Source organism: Sus scrofa, chromosome 1, assembly GCF_054392235.1.
Source record: "Sus scrofa isolate SSC_HxYL_T2T_F1_AM1 chromosome 1, Sscrofa_HxYL_maternal_Yorkshire_Landrace_v2.0, whole genome shotgun sequence".
Taxonomy (NCBI): Eukaryota; Metazoa; Chordata; class Mammalia; order Artiodactyla; family Suidae; genus Sus; species Sus scrofa.
This window is the reverse complement of record NC_139383.1, coordinates 198382559-198399188: the sequence shown is the minus strand read 5'-3', so window position 1 is coordinate 198399188 and position 16630 is coordinate 198382559. Positions and strand designations below refer to the sequence as shown.

General features: G+C 38.6%; 1 protein-coding gene across 22 annotated transcripts in view; it reads right to left on the bottom strand.

The window, feature by feature from the left end:
* Positions 1 to 16630, bottom strand: part of KIAA0586 — a 167523-nt gene that overhangs the window by 58291 nt on the left and 92602 nt on the right. For 17 of the 22 annotated variants that reach the window (XR_014819783.1, XR_014819784.1, XM_084982227.1 and 14 more), the window contains 6 exons: positions 16335 to 16494; positions 15410 to 15629; positions 14161 to 14414; positions 12877 to 12953; positions 6233 to 6367; positions 2245 to 2416 (listed from right to left, as the gene is read on the bottom strand). Coding sequence is in view for 15 of the 22 variants with exons in the window: in XM_084982227.1 (XP_084838353.1) it covers positions 2245 to 2416; positions 6233 to 6367; positions 12877 to 12953; positions 14161 to 14414; positions 15410 to 15629; positions 16335 to 16494 (1018 nt within the window). In the remaining 7 variants the exon portion in view is untranslated. Of the gene's footprint in view, positions 1 to 2244; positions 2417 to 6232; positions 6368 to 10748; positions 10842 to 12684; positions 12954 to 14160; positions 14689 to 15103; positions 15630 to 16334; positions 16495 to 16630 lie in introns of those variants that run through there. The other 5 variants (XR_014819805.1, XR_014819807.1, XR_014819813.1 and 2 more) reach the window with 3 other exon arrangements.

The following is a 16630-nucleotide window of genomic DNA, read 5'->3' as shown; positions in this document are numbered from 1 at the left end:
TATAGAAAACTCAGTCTTGAATTTCTCTCAGTTCTGAATGATACAAGGTGTTTGCTCAATATAAAACTGACATGAGGATGTGGCACAGTGGGTTAAGAATCCTACTGCAGGAGTTCCCGTCATGGCGCAGTGGTTAACAAATCCGACTAGGAACCATGAGGTTGCGGGTTCGGTCCCTGTCCTTGCTCAGTGGGTTAACGATCCGGCGCTGCCGTGAGCTGTGGTGTAGGTTGCAGACGCGGCTCAGATCCTGCGTTGCTGTGGCTCTGGCGTAGGCCAGTGGCTACAGCTCCAATTCGACCCCTAGCCTGGGAACCTCCATATGCTGCAAGAGCGGCCCAAAGAAATAGCAAAAAGACCCAAAAAAAAGAATCCTACTGCAGCAGCTCAGGTCACAGCTACAGTTTGGATTCAGTCCTCAGCCCAGGAACTTCCATTTGCCGCAGACGCAGCCATGGGGGGAAAAAAAACTAGCACTGAATACTCTACACCAATGCTTTTCTAAAATTCAGGCATCCCCTTTTCTGGTTTCTGGGAAATCTGCATATCTCCAGAAGTTCTTTCATTTAAGAGAATGCAGTCATAAGCATGAGGGGGAAAATAAATAAATGAGAATATTGTTGATTTTCCTTAATTTGAAGATTCTTTTTTTGCAAATTCACCTCCTTGAGGAAATTTATTTTTAACCTCAAAATACTCCCAGCACGTTCAGTCACTTGTAGACATGTGCAGAGCAATGAAAACCCGAATCACGCTACACACACTTCAGCAAGTGAGGCTGAACACAGTGCTACTCTGCTTTCTTATCAGTTCTTATACTGTGAACAAATGTTCTTTTTTGCTGTCTATTTAGTGACATATTTTTCACATTTTTGTATATTTTGTTGGTGGTTTTACTGTTTAAAATGGCCCCCAAACGTCTTTCTAGTAACCCTAAGTGCAAGAAGGCTGTGATGGGCCTTACAGAAAAAATACATGTATTAGATAAGCTTCCTGCAGGAATGAGTTACAGTGCTATTGGCTGTGAGTTCAATATTAATGAATCACTAATATATATTAAATAAGTGTATTTAAGTAGAAACATACATAAAATAAGGCTATGTACTGATCACCTGTCAAAAATGTATTTAACAGTATGGAACATGATAGAGGATAATAGTTGAGGAAAAGAATGTATATATGTGTGTGTGTGTACATACAGATAGACTGGGTCACTCTGCTGTACAGCAGAAACTGACAGAACATTGTAAATCAACTATAATAAAAAAAACTTAAAAAATAAAAATAAATTTAAAAAAAATGTATACAACATCGGAGGCTCATAGTAACCTAACCCTATTATTTCCCCTAGAAGAAGGGGTTCAGCATTTGCTAATTTAGTGTTTCTGCTGACTCTACAGGACATGTATACTGCATATACTAAGAATCAACTACATAAGATAAAATTGATGTTCTCTATTCTACTCTTATTGCCAAAGTGTTACAGGAGAAAGTTTACTTAATAAAGTTTCAAAGTAGTCCAGAGTGCATGGACACTGAGTCAGAAATTCGTACAGGGTGAACTTCTACAATGTTGCCTTATTTAAACTTGTTCTACATAAGATCTATTATATCATAGTTTTGATGTGCTAGTTATATTTTTCTATCATATATTAAAACAAATACATCACTCTTAAAAATTTCTAAGTAGACATAACGCACATTACCAAAATTATCTCATGCACCACCCAGTGATTCATGTGCCAACACTATTACATCACATTTGGGGAAATACTGCTATATAAATCATTGAAAAAGGTATTACACTCCTTTTAATAAGGAAATTAGGCAAGTCCCTACCTGAAAATAGTTACACTTTTTTTTTTTTTTTTTTTTTTTTTTTTTGCTTTTTAGGGCCACACCCAAGTCATATGGAAGTTCCCAGGCTAAGGGTCAAATCGGGGCTATAGCCACCAGCCTACGCCATAACCACAGCAATTCGGGATCCGAGCCACATCTGCAACCTACACCACAGCTCACGGCAGAGATCAAACCTGCATCCTCATGGTTACTAGTCAGATTCATTTCCTCTGCACCACAATGGGAACTCCTAGTTATGCTTTTCTTAATTCAGATTAGGAACACTACCGTAAGAGTATAACAACACAAAACAATAAAGAATTCAGTGTGGAAACAGTACAAAGAAAGTGTGATGGGATTCAAAGTGAATATTCTGACATCAAGAAGCAGTATTTTGGTGTATACCTGTAACTGTGTCACACTGTTGAGATAATGGCTTAGGAGCACATTTTTGATCTGAAGACTCTGTGTTAGCCACAGGCTCCTGCGTATAGGCAGAATGTCCCAGTAAGATGTTCTCTGCTGTCAGACTGGGCCTTTGTCCTCCACTAAGTTCATCAACACTGTTTTCTAAGTTCTGCAAGAAGTAGAAACCATTGTCACAAATATTACATTAAAATGAGTCAGAGCAAGAAATATTTGTCAAATATATTGTGATGCAGACCACTCGATTGCTTGAAAGGGATTTCAGAAAGTGCTTATTACGCCACATACATACTACAGGACAGTGAGTTTAAGATGTCTAAGTGGGGAGTTCCTGCTGTGGCTCAGTGGGTTAAGGATCCGGCGTTGCCCTGAGCTGTGGTGTAGGTCACAGATGCACACGCATTGCTATGGCTGTGGTATAGGCCAGCAACTGTAGCTCTCAATCGATTCAACCCCTGGCCTGGGAACCTCCATATGCCGTGGGTGCGGCCCTAAAAAGCAAAACAAACAAACAAAGAAAAAATATGTCTAAGTGATCAGCTTTGTTTTTATTTATTTTGTCTTTTCCGGGCAGCGCCCACAGCATAAGGTTCCCAGGCCAGGGGTGAAGTCAGAGCTGTAGTTGCTGGCCTACACCACAGCCACGGCAATGCCAGATCCGAGCCACACCTGCGACCTACACCACAGCTCAAGGCAATACCGGATCCTTAAACCACTGAGAAAGGCCAGGGATTGAACCCACGTCCTTGCAGATACTAGTTGGGTTCGTTAACCAGTGCGGCACAACGGAACGCCAATAAGCTCTGTTTTTAACTCCTTATTTCTCATGAAGTTAAATACCCATTATCTGTTTTTTTTCAACCTCCAAATTAGACAGCAATAATACACATCAGAAAAATTTTATTATTTAAAACACCACATGCTGTCACACATTATACACTGTTCAAACAACTTAAAATCAGAAGAATAGAAAATTCACTCCTTGTTCTTCATGAATGCAAACTGGCTAAAAGTATTAGTGTGAATTTTATAATAAATAACTTATTGAAAATGCTGGAGTTCTCATTGTGACTCAGCGGGTTAAGAACCCAACACAGTATCCATGAGGATGAGGGTTCAATCCCTGGCCTCGCTCAGTGGCTTATGGACCCGGCGCTGCCACAAGCTATAGCGTAAGCCTCAGCTACAGCTCCAATTTGACCCCTAGCCCAGGAACTTCCATATGCCGCAGATGTGGCCATAAAAGGAAAAAACAATGTACAAAAAGTACAAATATGTTTCTTTACCAAATGTATGACACAAAAACTTAAAAACTGACGAGTTCTATTTTTTTCTGCATAAAAAATTGTAGGCCCTAATCACTAGCACATTTTGTGACTTGAAGATATTCTAATTAATGAGTTTACTAATCAAGAACTGAACAAAAATTCCAATATATGAAAGCTCTCAAGTTTTTTAGTTAAAAGGAGTTTAATTCAACCAAGAGTGTTTTTTTACTTGAATATTGAAGAAATGACTGCTGAAACATCTTTGATGACTCTATTGACTACAAAATAAAACTTCTTAGCTCAGCACTCAAGATTTTCTATAATTTGCCCTAATTATCCTCTATAGATTTGTATCTCCTCTTATTCCCTAATCTGACTTTTCTTTAAGAATATCAATTGCTCAACATCCTTTGACTGTTCTGCAATGAATATAAAACCCTTGGAGTCTCTCGGGCAATGTTTAGAACGATGGCAGCTTCAGGTTCCTTAAAAATTAATTAGAACTATTTAACAGGGCCTCTATTACTCTGCCACTACCATGTACAATGTTGTGTAATATGCAGTTCCTTCTCCATTATGAACCAATTTTCTGGGGTTCTTGTAACTGCTGAACTATTGAACATCTTAATACTCAATGACCCTCCTGAAAATTTAGCTTCCCTATTCACAAAATGCTCTCATACTTCTAAGTATTTATCATTTTCCTATTATACTCAAAGCTCAGACTCATGTCAGTTCTAAGCCTATAACCTATAGTAGTACACCTAGTCCACCCACATAAAGGTACCAATTGCAGTTTTGCCATCAGACAACTCTTATTGATCCAAAGCTCCTTCTGGGCAGAGTTTTAAGCACAAAGGATGGCTACTATTTTCTTACCAAAGCAATATTTTAACTTACAGATGTGTCATTATAAGTAGTTCTTATCGCAAACATTTAATAATTCTGTAAACATATGATAACATGCTAAATGTCACTGTTTAATCAGACTGGCAAAAATTTGGGATTAAAAATATGCATGGTATTGGAAAGGAGTCTCATATACTTGGAGAGCAATTTATTAGTAACTATTTAAATTATAAATGCTTGTGCCTTTTGAGTAATTCCACTTCTCATTATCCTACATAGAGAGGCAATTCCTCATAATGCAAAAAAGGATTTTATTATTATAGTGTAAATAGAGAAGAATTGAAACCAATTTAAAAATCACTCGACAGAATAAACTAGGGTAGAGTACTTGATAAGATTAAAAAAGGATATGGTATACCTTTAGGATTTATATATAAATTTAAAAAATCACACTGCAGAATAACACATACATATACCTCAAAAATTATCCATACATGAGCACACACAAATACACACACTCACACACACACACACACAAATACATGCAAATGCTTAGATGCTTAGAAAAAGACCTGGAAAGGATAAACTTCCAACTTCTGGGCTTCAGGTCTAGCCAAGGTGACACACTAACAAAGGCCACCAGCTTCCTATCCCTAAATCAATGCTGGAGTAACTACAGAAGTGAGACGAAATCATGGCTTCTAAGAACGAAATAAAATTGTGAAAAAACCCTGGGAAAGACTGACTGATAACTTACCCTGGTGTGTGTGGGAAGAAAGAGACTGCATCCTGAAGGGAAGGGGGCGGGAACAGGTTTAGTGAGAATGACTGGAGCAAAATGCTGCTGTCATTCCCTTTCCCTTATTAACTTGAGATCATCACTGCTTGCCCCTTAACCATAAAGATTTTGGCAACAATCTGGGCTGCAGACACTAGTACCCCAAGCACCACCAGGGGCATGAAGGCCTAACTGGGGTGAAAAGCTACAGGTGACATCTGACTAGGAACCCATGGGCACTCATTCCTTTTCTGTCTCCCTGCCTCCTCATGCCAGGACAGGAATACAAAACCTCTCAAAAAAACTTCTTCCTAAGGGGCTTCACAGTGCCCAAACCCTACCATGGCCTAGAGTTCTTTATGATCATTTGGTTCAATCTACTTTTTCAGACTTATCTCTTTACCTAAAGCTCTAGCCACACTGAGACTTTGCACACTTTCTAAACAGCCCTAATCATTCTTGGCTCTTACCCCTTAACATGTGCTATCTCTGCTTCTGAAATGTCTTTCTCCTTCACTGCTGCCTAAAAAAATTCTATTGGATTTTTAAAGACCCACATCAATATCATATCCTATACAAATGTCATCCAACTTCAAGTGGAGTTTTCCTTCCTCCGTGCTCATATACACATAAATACAGCTGTCTGATCAGTTACTGCATGGTAGAGCAATTGTTTAAGCTTTTTTCTTCCTACATGACTGTAACTGCTTAAAGGCAGGGATCCTCCCTAATTCATATTTGTATCTTTTCTGAGGTTGTGTCTGGCATACAGTAGACACTCAGTTAATGGTTGCAGAAAGAAAAAAAAAAAGATGAATGGATGACCTTCACAAACCATTTAAAAGGGCTTCAGTTCTTTCTATCTGTAGAATAAGAAGATCAGAACACATGGCCTAAATTCCTTTTAGCTGTAAACTCATAACTCTGTGTTTCCAGGTTACAGTTACCATAAGGCTGATTCCTGAATAAGGTGAAGTAGTAGCATGCTTTAAAAAAAAAAAAAGTAGGAATACTTTTGCTATCTTTTTCCTGTATTTAGGTATAACAGAAAAATTCTAAGATTAAAAAGTACCTCTGAATGACAGGCAGCTTGCTGTTGAACTAATGATTCCTGGTTTTGTTTAGCACGAAGAGAAAGAATTGCATCTGCGTGAATTTTTCTATAGGACATCCTAGTCACTTGTCCTTCACTGGGAGGATCATCTTCCTAAAAAAAAATAAAGGTAATTACTATAATAAAGAAAAAATTAATCTATCAAATGATTACATTCCTCATAATTTATGATGAATAAAACTTAACAGTCATCGGCGTTCCTGTCATGGCTCAGTGGTTAACAAATCCAAATCCGACTAGGAACCATGAGGTTTCGGGTTCAACCCCTGGCCTTGCTCAGTGGGTTAAGGATCCGGCGTTACTGTGAGCTGTGCTGTAGGCCGTAGACGTGGCTTGGATCCCGAGTTGCTGTGGCTGTGGTGTAGGCCAGTGGCTACAGCTCTGATTAGACCCCTAGCCCAGGAATCTCCGTATGCCGAGGGTGCGGTCCTAAAAAGACAAAAAAAAACAAAAACAAAAAACTTAACAGTCATCATGAAAATGGTCATATTAGCACTTTACAGAAAGAAGATGAACACTTTATTTTCATTTAGTTCTCTTTTCCATTCGACTATACTAAAAATCCTTTGTGTTTGCCTCAATATAAACAACAGTATAAAATAATTTGGTTATATTTTGCCTGGAAATTTATTATAAAAGCTTATGAAAATTGGACCCACTGTTCCATGCAATTGAGTTTCAATGATTCATAAATGTTTTCTAGTGTCATCAAGTTTTCCGCTCACACAATTTCTTGCTTTGTGTTTATACAGTGTACAAAGCGGCACCACAGTGTGGCAATGGGGGCAAAGCGCTGTAGCAGTGATGCAGCCTGGACCACAGACAAAAATGAAAACTGCAGAAACATGTGGTGGCACCTAAAGACCTTTAATTGTCACTTTGCTTTGTGCTGACCTCCAGTACTTGCTAAGGAGCAGATACTGAAAGCCCTCACCAGAAGATCCAGCTTAGTGACTTAAAATAGACCAGTCCAAAAATGAAGGATAGTGTGGGCTGCAGAGCCAGAAAAGTGGATGTCCTTATAAATACAAGTCTTAACATGATTTTACTTTTTTAATTTTTATTTTATTTTTTGTCTTTTTGCCTCTTCTTGGGCTACACCTGTGGCATATGCAGGTTCCCAGGCTAGGGGTCTAATCGGAGCTGTAGCTGCCAGCCTATGCCACAGCCAAAGCAATGCCAGATCCAAGCCGTGTCTGCAACCTACACCACAGCTCACGGCAATGCTGGATCCTTAACTCACTGAGCAAGGCCGGGGATCAAACCCATGACCTCATGGTTCCTAGTCGGATTCGTTAACCACTGAGCCATGACATAAACTCCTTAACATGATTTTAAATTCCATTAATAATATTTTTACTTAAATATCTCATGTGTAACAAAATAAAGTTTATTAACTCTGGAGTACAAGTCTTCATTCCCCAGGTATATATAGAGAAATGCCTACTGGTCCACGACTTAAAAGTTATTCTATTTTTCAAGATTACACATCTGCATGTGACTTTATCATGAATTCGTAGCATATCTGAGGGAGGCTTAGCAAAAATACCAATATTAAAGTTTAGTTTCAAATGAAGAAAAAGAAAGATGTTATCATTTAGTCGTGGTTCAGTTTAGCTGTTTACTCTAAATAAATGTGCTTTGGCACCATGATAAAGTTCTAACAATGGATAAAAATGCCATAATGAGGAGTTCCCATCATGGCTCAGTGGAAACAAACCAGACTAGTATCCATGTAGACACAGGTTTGATCACTGGCCTCGCTCAAGGGGTTAAGGATCTGGCATTGCTGTGGTGTAGGTCACAGATGTGGCTCAGATCTAGCATTGATGTGGCTGCGGTGCAGGTCGGCAACTACAGCTCCAATTTGACCCCTAGCCTGGGAACTTCCATATGCTCCAGGTTCGGCCCTAAAAAGAAAAAAAAAAAAAAATGCCATGACATATTAAGTAGGCCAAATGTTAGTGTAACAAAGACTTCTCATTTATGCTTCCCCCATATTATTTTATAAAAGTGGTTTCTACCCTCTTTATAACAGACTCAATCAATTACTTGGCACAAATAATTACTGTTAGAAAAGTAACCGCTCCATTAAAATCTTATCAAAACTCTCCTTCATTAATTAGCTCATCTTTCTACACATAATAAAGCAAATTGCTTTAACAAATTTTATTACTTGAATATACAAACCTCCACACTTGGCATCTGTACACCATTGTGTCTTTAATAGCATAAATTGATACCTAGCCTTCAAAGCTTTCGGATTTGACAAGTGTCTGCAACACATACCCAGGTCCTTGCAACTCAAGCTTTAGGATTCATACAGCTCTTATTAGAGCTCAAAATTTATAGTTATTAGCTTAAGCTGACAGCTTAAAATGAGAGGCAAAAGTATCATGTATCTGTATAAAAAGTGTTGTGAATATGTCACTACATAGCTATATGGCAAAAACAAGTCATTTAACATTATTCAGTTCGAAGTAAAATGAAGAGTAGTCACATTTTTTTTTTCTTTTCAGGGCTGCACCCATGGCATATGGAAGTTTCCAGGCTAGGGGTAGAGCTGGAGCTGCAGCTGCTAACCTACGCCACAGCCACAGCAACATGGGATCTGAGCTGCGTCTGCGACCTACACCACAGCTCATGGCAATGCCAGATCCCTGACCCAGTGAGCAAGGCTGGGGATCAAACTCGAATCCTCTTGGATACTAGTCGGATTTGTTTCCACTGCACCGCAGCGGGAACTCCCACATATTTTTAACAAAGGATCAATCATATCAGAAGCCCTGGAAGCTATTTCAAAATATTCAGATCTAGGCTTCTAACCTATACACACACATAAAAAATCCTCATGACCTACTGAATCAATATATCAGAGGGTGGGCCAGGACGCATATCTTTTGAAAATTCCACTGGTGAATTTAATACACTGTTGTAGTTTACATCACTTGAATAGGCTGCTTTAAAGAAATTTCTTACATTACAGTTGTAAGGGGAAAGAAGGACATGTTTCAAAAATATACTAATCTTTCTGTCATCATCATGATCATATATAATGATACAAGTGGGAAGGTAAAAAGGCATCTAGAGGAGTTCCTATCGTGGCGCAGCAGAAATGAATCCAACTAGGAACCATGATGTTGCTGGTTCGATCCCCAGCCTTGTTCAGTGGGTTAAGGATGCAGCGTTGCCATGAGCTGTGGTGTAGGTCGAAGACCTGGCTCGGATACCGCATTGCTGTGGCTGTAGTATAGGCCAGCTGCTGTAGCTCTGATTAGACCCTTAGCCTGGGAACTTCCATATGCTGCGTCTACAGCCCTAAAAACCAAAAAAAAAAAAAAAAAGCAGCTAGACTTCTACTTCTAGTCAGGATGGAGTAATAAGGACCAGATATGCCCAACCCCTTAAACAGCTAAAAAATGGACACAGCATGTGAAAAACTGCATTCTGAGGTATGGAGCATCAGGTAACAAAAGACAGTGATTCCTGAGAGACGGAAAACAAATCAGGAGAACCCTATGCTCCAACCGGCTGCCTGTGAGAGTTTCCAGGCAGTGACACAGGAGGGAAAGCCTAAGCAGGGCTCCGTGGACCCCTGACCTGAGAAGCTGGAGCTGAAACTCCAGGGAGGAAAAGATAGCTAGAGTTCCTAAAACAAACAGCTAGAAAAGTGAAAGCTGCAAAGGGAGTAAACTCTGGAGATCTAAAGAAGACCCCTTGGAGTTCCTGTCGTTGCTCAGTGGTTAACAAGTCTGACTAGGAACCATGAGGTTGCAGGTTCAATCCGTGGCCTCGAACAGTGGGTTGTCCATCCGGTGTTGCTGTGAGCTGTGGTGTAGGTCGCAGATGCGGCTCAGATCCCACGTTGCTGTGGCTCTGGCGAAGGCTGGTGGCTACAGCTCCAATTAGACCCCTAGCCTGGGAACCTCCATATGCCACGTGTGTGGCCCTAAAAAGACAAAAAGACAAAACAAATAAATAAATAAAGAAGACCCCTTTAGGTGTTAAGCTGAGTACTGATCAGCAGACGCATCTGAGACGATTACAGGAAGCTGGAGGAACAAGCACCTGAGAAGGGACTGGGTAAAACAGTGCCTGATGCTCACACAGAGCCTAGATAATGGTTGGCCCACTAACCAGGCTGGAAAACCTTATTAATGAGGCCCTGGATGGAGTACATAGAAGGGTCTTCTCTCCATAGTACTGTTCTAGTCTTGCCTAACAAACCTTAAAAACAAGTCAAAAGGGTAAAACTGTCTCTAAGTACTTAACTGAGCAAAGCTTAAAAATATTTATAGTAATATAAAACATAGCTAGGAAAAGTCTACAATTTTGACAGGTCAAATTAGATAGTTTTTCTCAAAGATTAACATATAACTACCATATTTTCCATCTATTCAACTCCTAAGTATTTTCCAGAGAGAAATGAAAGCATATATCCATTCAAAGACTTGTACACAAATGCTTACAGCAGCTTTATTTCTTTTTTTTCTTTTTCTTTTTTTGTCTTTTCTAGGGCCACACTGGAGGCATATGTAGGTTCCCAGGCCAGGGGTCCAAATCAGAGCTGTAGCTGCTGGCCTACACCATAGCCACAGCAATGCCAGATCCGAGCTGCGTTCTCAACCTACACCACAGCTCACAGCAATGCTGGATCCTTAACCCACTGAGCCGGGCCAGGGATCAAACCCACAACCTCAGGGTTCCTAGTCAGATTTGTTAACCATTGAGCCACGACGGGAACTAGCGGCTTTATTTCTAATAGCTCCAAACTGGAATAAACCCAAATGTCCATCAACAGGTGAATGGACAAACAGTGGTACATCCATACAGTACAATACTACTCAGCAATAAAAAAGGAAGGAACCATGACACAAACTATAACACAGACAAATCTCAAAGTAATTACACTGAATTAAAGCAATTAGGCAAAAAAAAAAAGGAATACATGCCACATGATTCCATTCATATAAATCTAAAAAATGCACTAATCTACAGTAACAGAAAGTAGATGAGTGATTGCTGGAGAGGTATGGGGGATGAGAGGAATAAGAGACAAGAAGGAGGGATTACAAAAGGCCTGAGGAAACTTTTGGGAGTGGATACAGAATATGTTCATTACATTAGTTGTGGTAATGACTTTACAGATATACGCATATGTCAAAAATTATCAAATAAGATTTTTTTTTTAACAGCAACAATAATAGCAGTGTTTAGCAAAGGCTATGGATAATTGCAGACCAAGTTGAGTAGAGCCACCTTTTCTTGCCTAGGTTGTTTGAAAATATAAAAAAAGTGAAGATTTCCATGCTGTAAGCAGGAAAAATAAATAAATAAATAAATAAATAAATAAATAAAGATTTCTATTCCTTAGTTTTCAAAAGAAAACTCCTATTATAATTTCTGTATGATATTTATATATATATAATGTATTATATATGTTAAAATATGTAATATTTTTAAACATCAATTTTTTCTCCATAAAGTTAGATAATAACTAGGAAGAGTTATTACTATAAGTAGGACTCCTGGGTCCTACTTCAGTATTTTTTAAAGCCACTAAGTTCAATTATTTTTTAGCATAAGAATTATAATTATGGTTGGGGAAAATTTTTTAAATGTATTATAAGACAGTTGGTTTCAACAGTGAATGTCCCGCCTAAAACGTTGTAAAACCAACGTATCCAGGTAACAACTTTCACTGAATTAGATTTTCTTTTTTTTTTATTTATTTATATAATTTTTTTAATTTTCCCACTGTACAGCAAGGGGGTCAGGTTATCCTTACATGTATACATTACAATTACATTTTGAATTAGATTTTCATTACCTAATTATATCAACTGCATTTTTCAACTGCTAGAGCCACAGAGGTTAATAATAATTATCTATTAATTCCCACAATTATGATAATAAAATGTGCAAATGTGATAAGATGTGCAAGAAACCTTAAATTCCTTCACAGATATTTCATTAAATTGTATGGGAAAACATCTGGGGTTAATAGATGCAAACTATTGCCTTTGGAATGGATTAACAATGAGATCCTGCTGTGTAGCACTAGGAACTACGTCTAGTCACTTATGATGGAGAATGATAATGTGAGAAAAAAGATGTATACATGTATATGTAACTGGGTCACCATGCTGTACAGTAGAAAAAAACAATGTACTGGGAAAATAAAAAATAAATAAATAAAACTTAAGCATGGAGAGACGCAAAAAAAAAAAAAAAATTTATGGGAGTTCCCATCGCGGCTCAGCGGAAATTAATCCGACTAGGAACCACAAGTTTGTGGGTTCAATCCCTGGCCTCGCTCAGTGGGTTAAGGACTGGCGTTGCCGTGAGCCATGGTATAGGTCGTAGACGCAGCTTGGATCCTGCGTTGCGTGGCTGTGGCATAGGCCAGCAGCTGTAGCTCTGATTCAACCCCCAGTCTGGGAACTTCTATATGCCGCAGGTTCGGCCCTAAAAAGAAAAAAAGAAGAGAAAATTTTATGACTATTAATTCAAATATTTGAGAAAAAACCCTAATTGGTGGCAAGAAGTTCATCAAGATATTCTTCATGTCAGAATTCAATGTGAAGTCAATCATTTCTTACCATTTCAAGAGCATCCTGCAGAGTACTGGATAAGCTATCATTTAGGTTTGTCATATACAATCCTTCATCTCCTAAAACTAGAAATTAAAATACAAAAATTTAGAAAAAAGAAGAAATAAATTTAGCAAATAATCTGACCATAAAGCCATAGAACATGACTTTCAAATTTATACAATAAAAATACTGGCAAAGCTCACATATCTTCATATGCTATTCAATTTCACCAGTTGTTTTTAAAGTGCATTTTATAACAAAGGTGAGATTTTTGTTTCACTCACCAGCTTGTGAGAAATTAGAAAGAGCTATAAACACCAACCATAACCATGAAATTGAAAAAGAGGTACTCCTATATACTACAGATATAATTAAAAACTGATTAAAATTTAAAATTGAGTCATCTTTAGGAGAGCATGTTTGCAATGTATTGCTATTTTAAAAGTGCATACTCTGACTCAACAATTCCACTTCTAGGCATGCACTCTATGAAAGTTATCAATTAGGAGTTCCCGCCGTGGCAGAGCAGAAAGGAATCTGACTAGGAACCATGAGGTTACAGGTTCCATCCCTGGCCCTGGCCTCACTCAGCAGGTTAAGGATCTGGCATTGCTGTAGCTGTGGTGTAGGCTGGCAGCTGTAGCTCTGATTCGACCCCTAGCCTGGGAACCTCCATGTGCCATGAGTGTGGCCCTAAAAAGCAAAAAAAAAAAAAAGAAAGTTATCAGTTATATAAGCTCACAAAGATATATACATGTATGTGTGCATGTGCACACGCCCATACACGCAAGGATGGTCAGCGGAGAGTTATGTACAGTTTGAAAATACTGAAGACAACCTAAATGCCTATCACTATGGCACTGTTTTTACAGACTACCCAGGTACTGAAAAAAAGAGGTAGGACTGTATGTATTGATACAGAAAAATGTCTACAACATATTTAAGGTTAAAAAATTCAAGTTTCAAAACCATATGTATTGTATGACCCCATTTTTAAAGGTAAAAATATACACACATACAAATATATTTAGGTATCTACATATGCACGGGAAAAAAAAGACTAGAAGGGTATACCCCAAACTATTAAGAGTAACATTATTTCTAGAGATTTATAGGGGATATTTTACTTTCTGAGGTTAAGGCCTAGGAAAGTTAACTTGCACAGAGTTCATCTTCTTTCTATTATACCATGTTAAATCTTGAAAATTTAAGTAAAAACATGTTAGAAGAGAATTACGTAGGAATTATGATAATCTAACCAGTAAAATCAATTGAGGCATGTTAACTTACTCTTAGGAACCACTTTTTGACCACAGTTCAATAAAATCTCTCCTTCAGAGAGGAGTCTATCTATAGGTTCAGTTTCCGTGACAGTGATGCTAAAGGTGCTCTCCGTTGTTGATGAATCCAAACTTGGCATCTGTGTGGGGGCAGGAGCCTTAGTGCCAGTGGGAAGCGCCATAACGGGAACTGGCTCTGGAGGTGGAGGCTGAACAGGGACACCCATGCTCTCAGGTTCTTCATCCTTGGCCACAGACATTACACTAAGAAAAAGACATATTTTGAACTTATTAGGTCAGTGAAGGCCTATATTAATTTTTATATAAAAATAGATTCATGGAGTTCCCGTCGTGGCGCAGTGGTTAACGAACACGACTAGCAAACATGAGGTTGCGGGTTCAGTCCCTGCCCTTGCTTAGTGGGTTAACAATCCGGCGCTGCCATGAGCTGTGGTGTAGGTCGCAGACGCGGCTCGGATCCCGCGTTGCTGTGGCTCTGGAGTAGGCCGGGGGCTACAGCTCCGATTCGACCCCTAGCCTGGGAACCTCCATATGCCGCGGGAGTGGCCCAAAGAAATAGCAAAATGACAAAAAAAAAAAATTAAAAATAAAAATAGATTCAAAGTACTACATTTCCTTTAGACATATTTCTATTCTGATATATAAATTTATATATTTCTATAATATGCCCCATATAATTAACCAAGACATTTTTCCAAAATTATCTTCATGTTTTAATCACAGAGCATCTTGAAAGTTTTATCATCCCTAAAATAAATCTACATGGGGATCTTTGACCACATAAAAGTTAACTGATCACAGTAAATGAAGATTCACAGTGGGGGAAAAATCATTCTTCTAATTTTATTAAAAACATCATAGAGAATTCCAAGGTGACCTAGCAGTTAAGGATTCAGTATTGTCACGGCTGTGGTTCAGGTTCAATCCCTGGCCTGGAAACTTCTGCACACCGCAGGTGCGGTCAAAAAAAAAAACAACAAACCCAAAAACAATGTTAGAGATATCTTTATCTTAATGTTTCCCAAAAAGTTTTGTTTTAAAAAGAGAGAACTAAAGGTATAAATAAATTTGGTAAAATTTTTTTTAATTTAAAATTTATGAAGTTTATTCCAACTAAAGTATAGAATAGCTTGTGGTTTATGAACCTTCGTTTGTCATTTCTGATGTTTTCAATGGGTCACCTAAGTCAACAGAAGATGAAATGTACAGTTACTAAGAGTGAATGTATTATCATTTACATAGCTCTCGGATGAAGCTCTTCTTGAAGAGAGCTGGGATTCTCTTCTTCCAGTGGCAGGTCTCTGTCACCCCATGGCTTGGGCAGCTCAGGGCTTGATATCTTCAACTGATCAATGGAAGTCTCTGACAAAGTTGGGGTAAGAACTGCTGCAGGAGGAGGGGTAGTCGCTGGGGTAACTGCTGGGGTATTAACGAGTGTGATGCCAGGCATATCATTTCCTAAAGGTGTTTTTTAAAAGAAAAAACAGTCAGTAAGAAGTCCACAGGAAGGCAAGATATGTTGTTTTATTTATCCCTTAACATTTTGGCATACAAATAATGGCAATAATAACTAATAATAATGATGATGGCCATTGATGGGAACATTTCCAAATTAACTTAGTAAAGTACAAGAAAATAATCTTGAAAAGATTTATCACTTTCAACATCACCATGAACTTGAAAAAGTCTAAATGTCTACTAGATTATATACTTTAAAAAAGTGGCAACCGGAGTTCCCGTCGTGGTGCAGTGGTTAACGAATCCGATTAGGAACCATGAGGTTGTGGGTTCAGTCCCTGCCCTTGCTCAGTGGGTTACCGATCCGGCGTTGCCGTGAGCTGTGGTGTAGGTCGCAGACGCAGCTCGGATCCCGCATTGCTGTGGCTCTGGCGTAGGCCTGCAGCTACAGCTCCGATTAGACCCCTAGCCTGGGAACCTCCATATGCTGTGGGAGCGGCCCAAGAAATGGCAAAAAGACAAAAATAAATAAATAAAAGTGGCAACCAATTGCTTAGTTTGCTTTCAAGAAAAAATGATTTACTAAAAACTAGTAAGCAACAGGTATGTGTATATTAATCTGCAAAGCATCTTATAAAACAAGCCATGATATTGTATTTAAAAGTTGCTAAAATTAAAACTGAGTTAGAGAAATAAGGTTTCTACCTTCTTCAGCAAATATTTCTTTCACGGGTAAAGCTACATCATGATCTGAAACACAGGGAGAAGAATCTGGAGTCTTTACCAACACACACTCTTTAGGAAGTGGTGAAGGTGAGCAAGGAGGAGTTGGCTGTGGGGTAGGCAACGGGGTACATGCTCTTGCCTAAAATAAATAAAACAAGATAAATGGCACTTATAATCTCCAAATAAAGGTAATTTAAAAAATAAAATGATGTTATTCAGGGTTGCATAAAATTCAAATGGATTAATATGGGGAAAATGGAGCACTCTAGACCCTG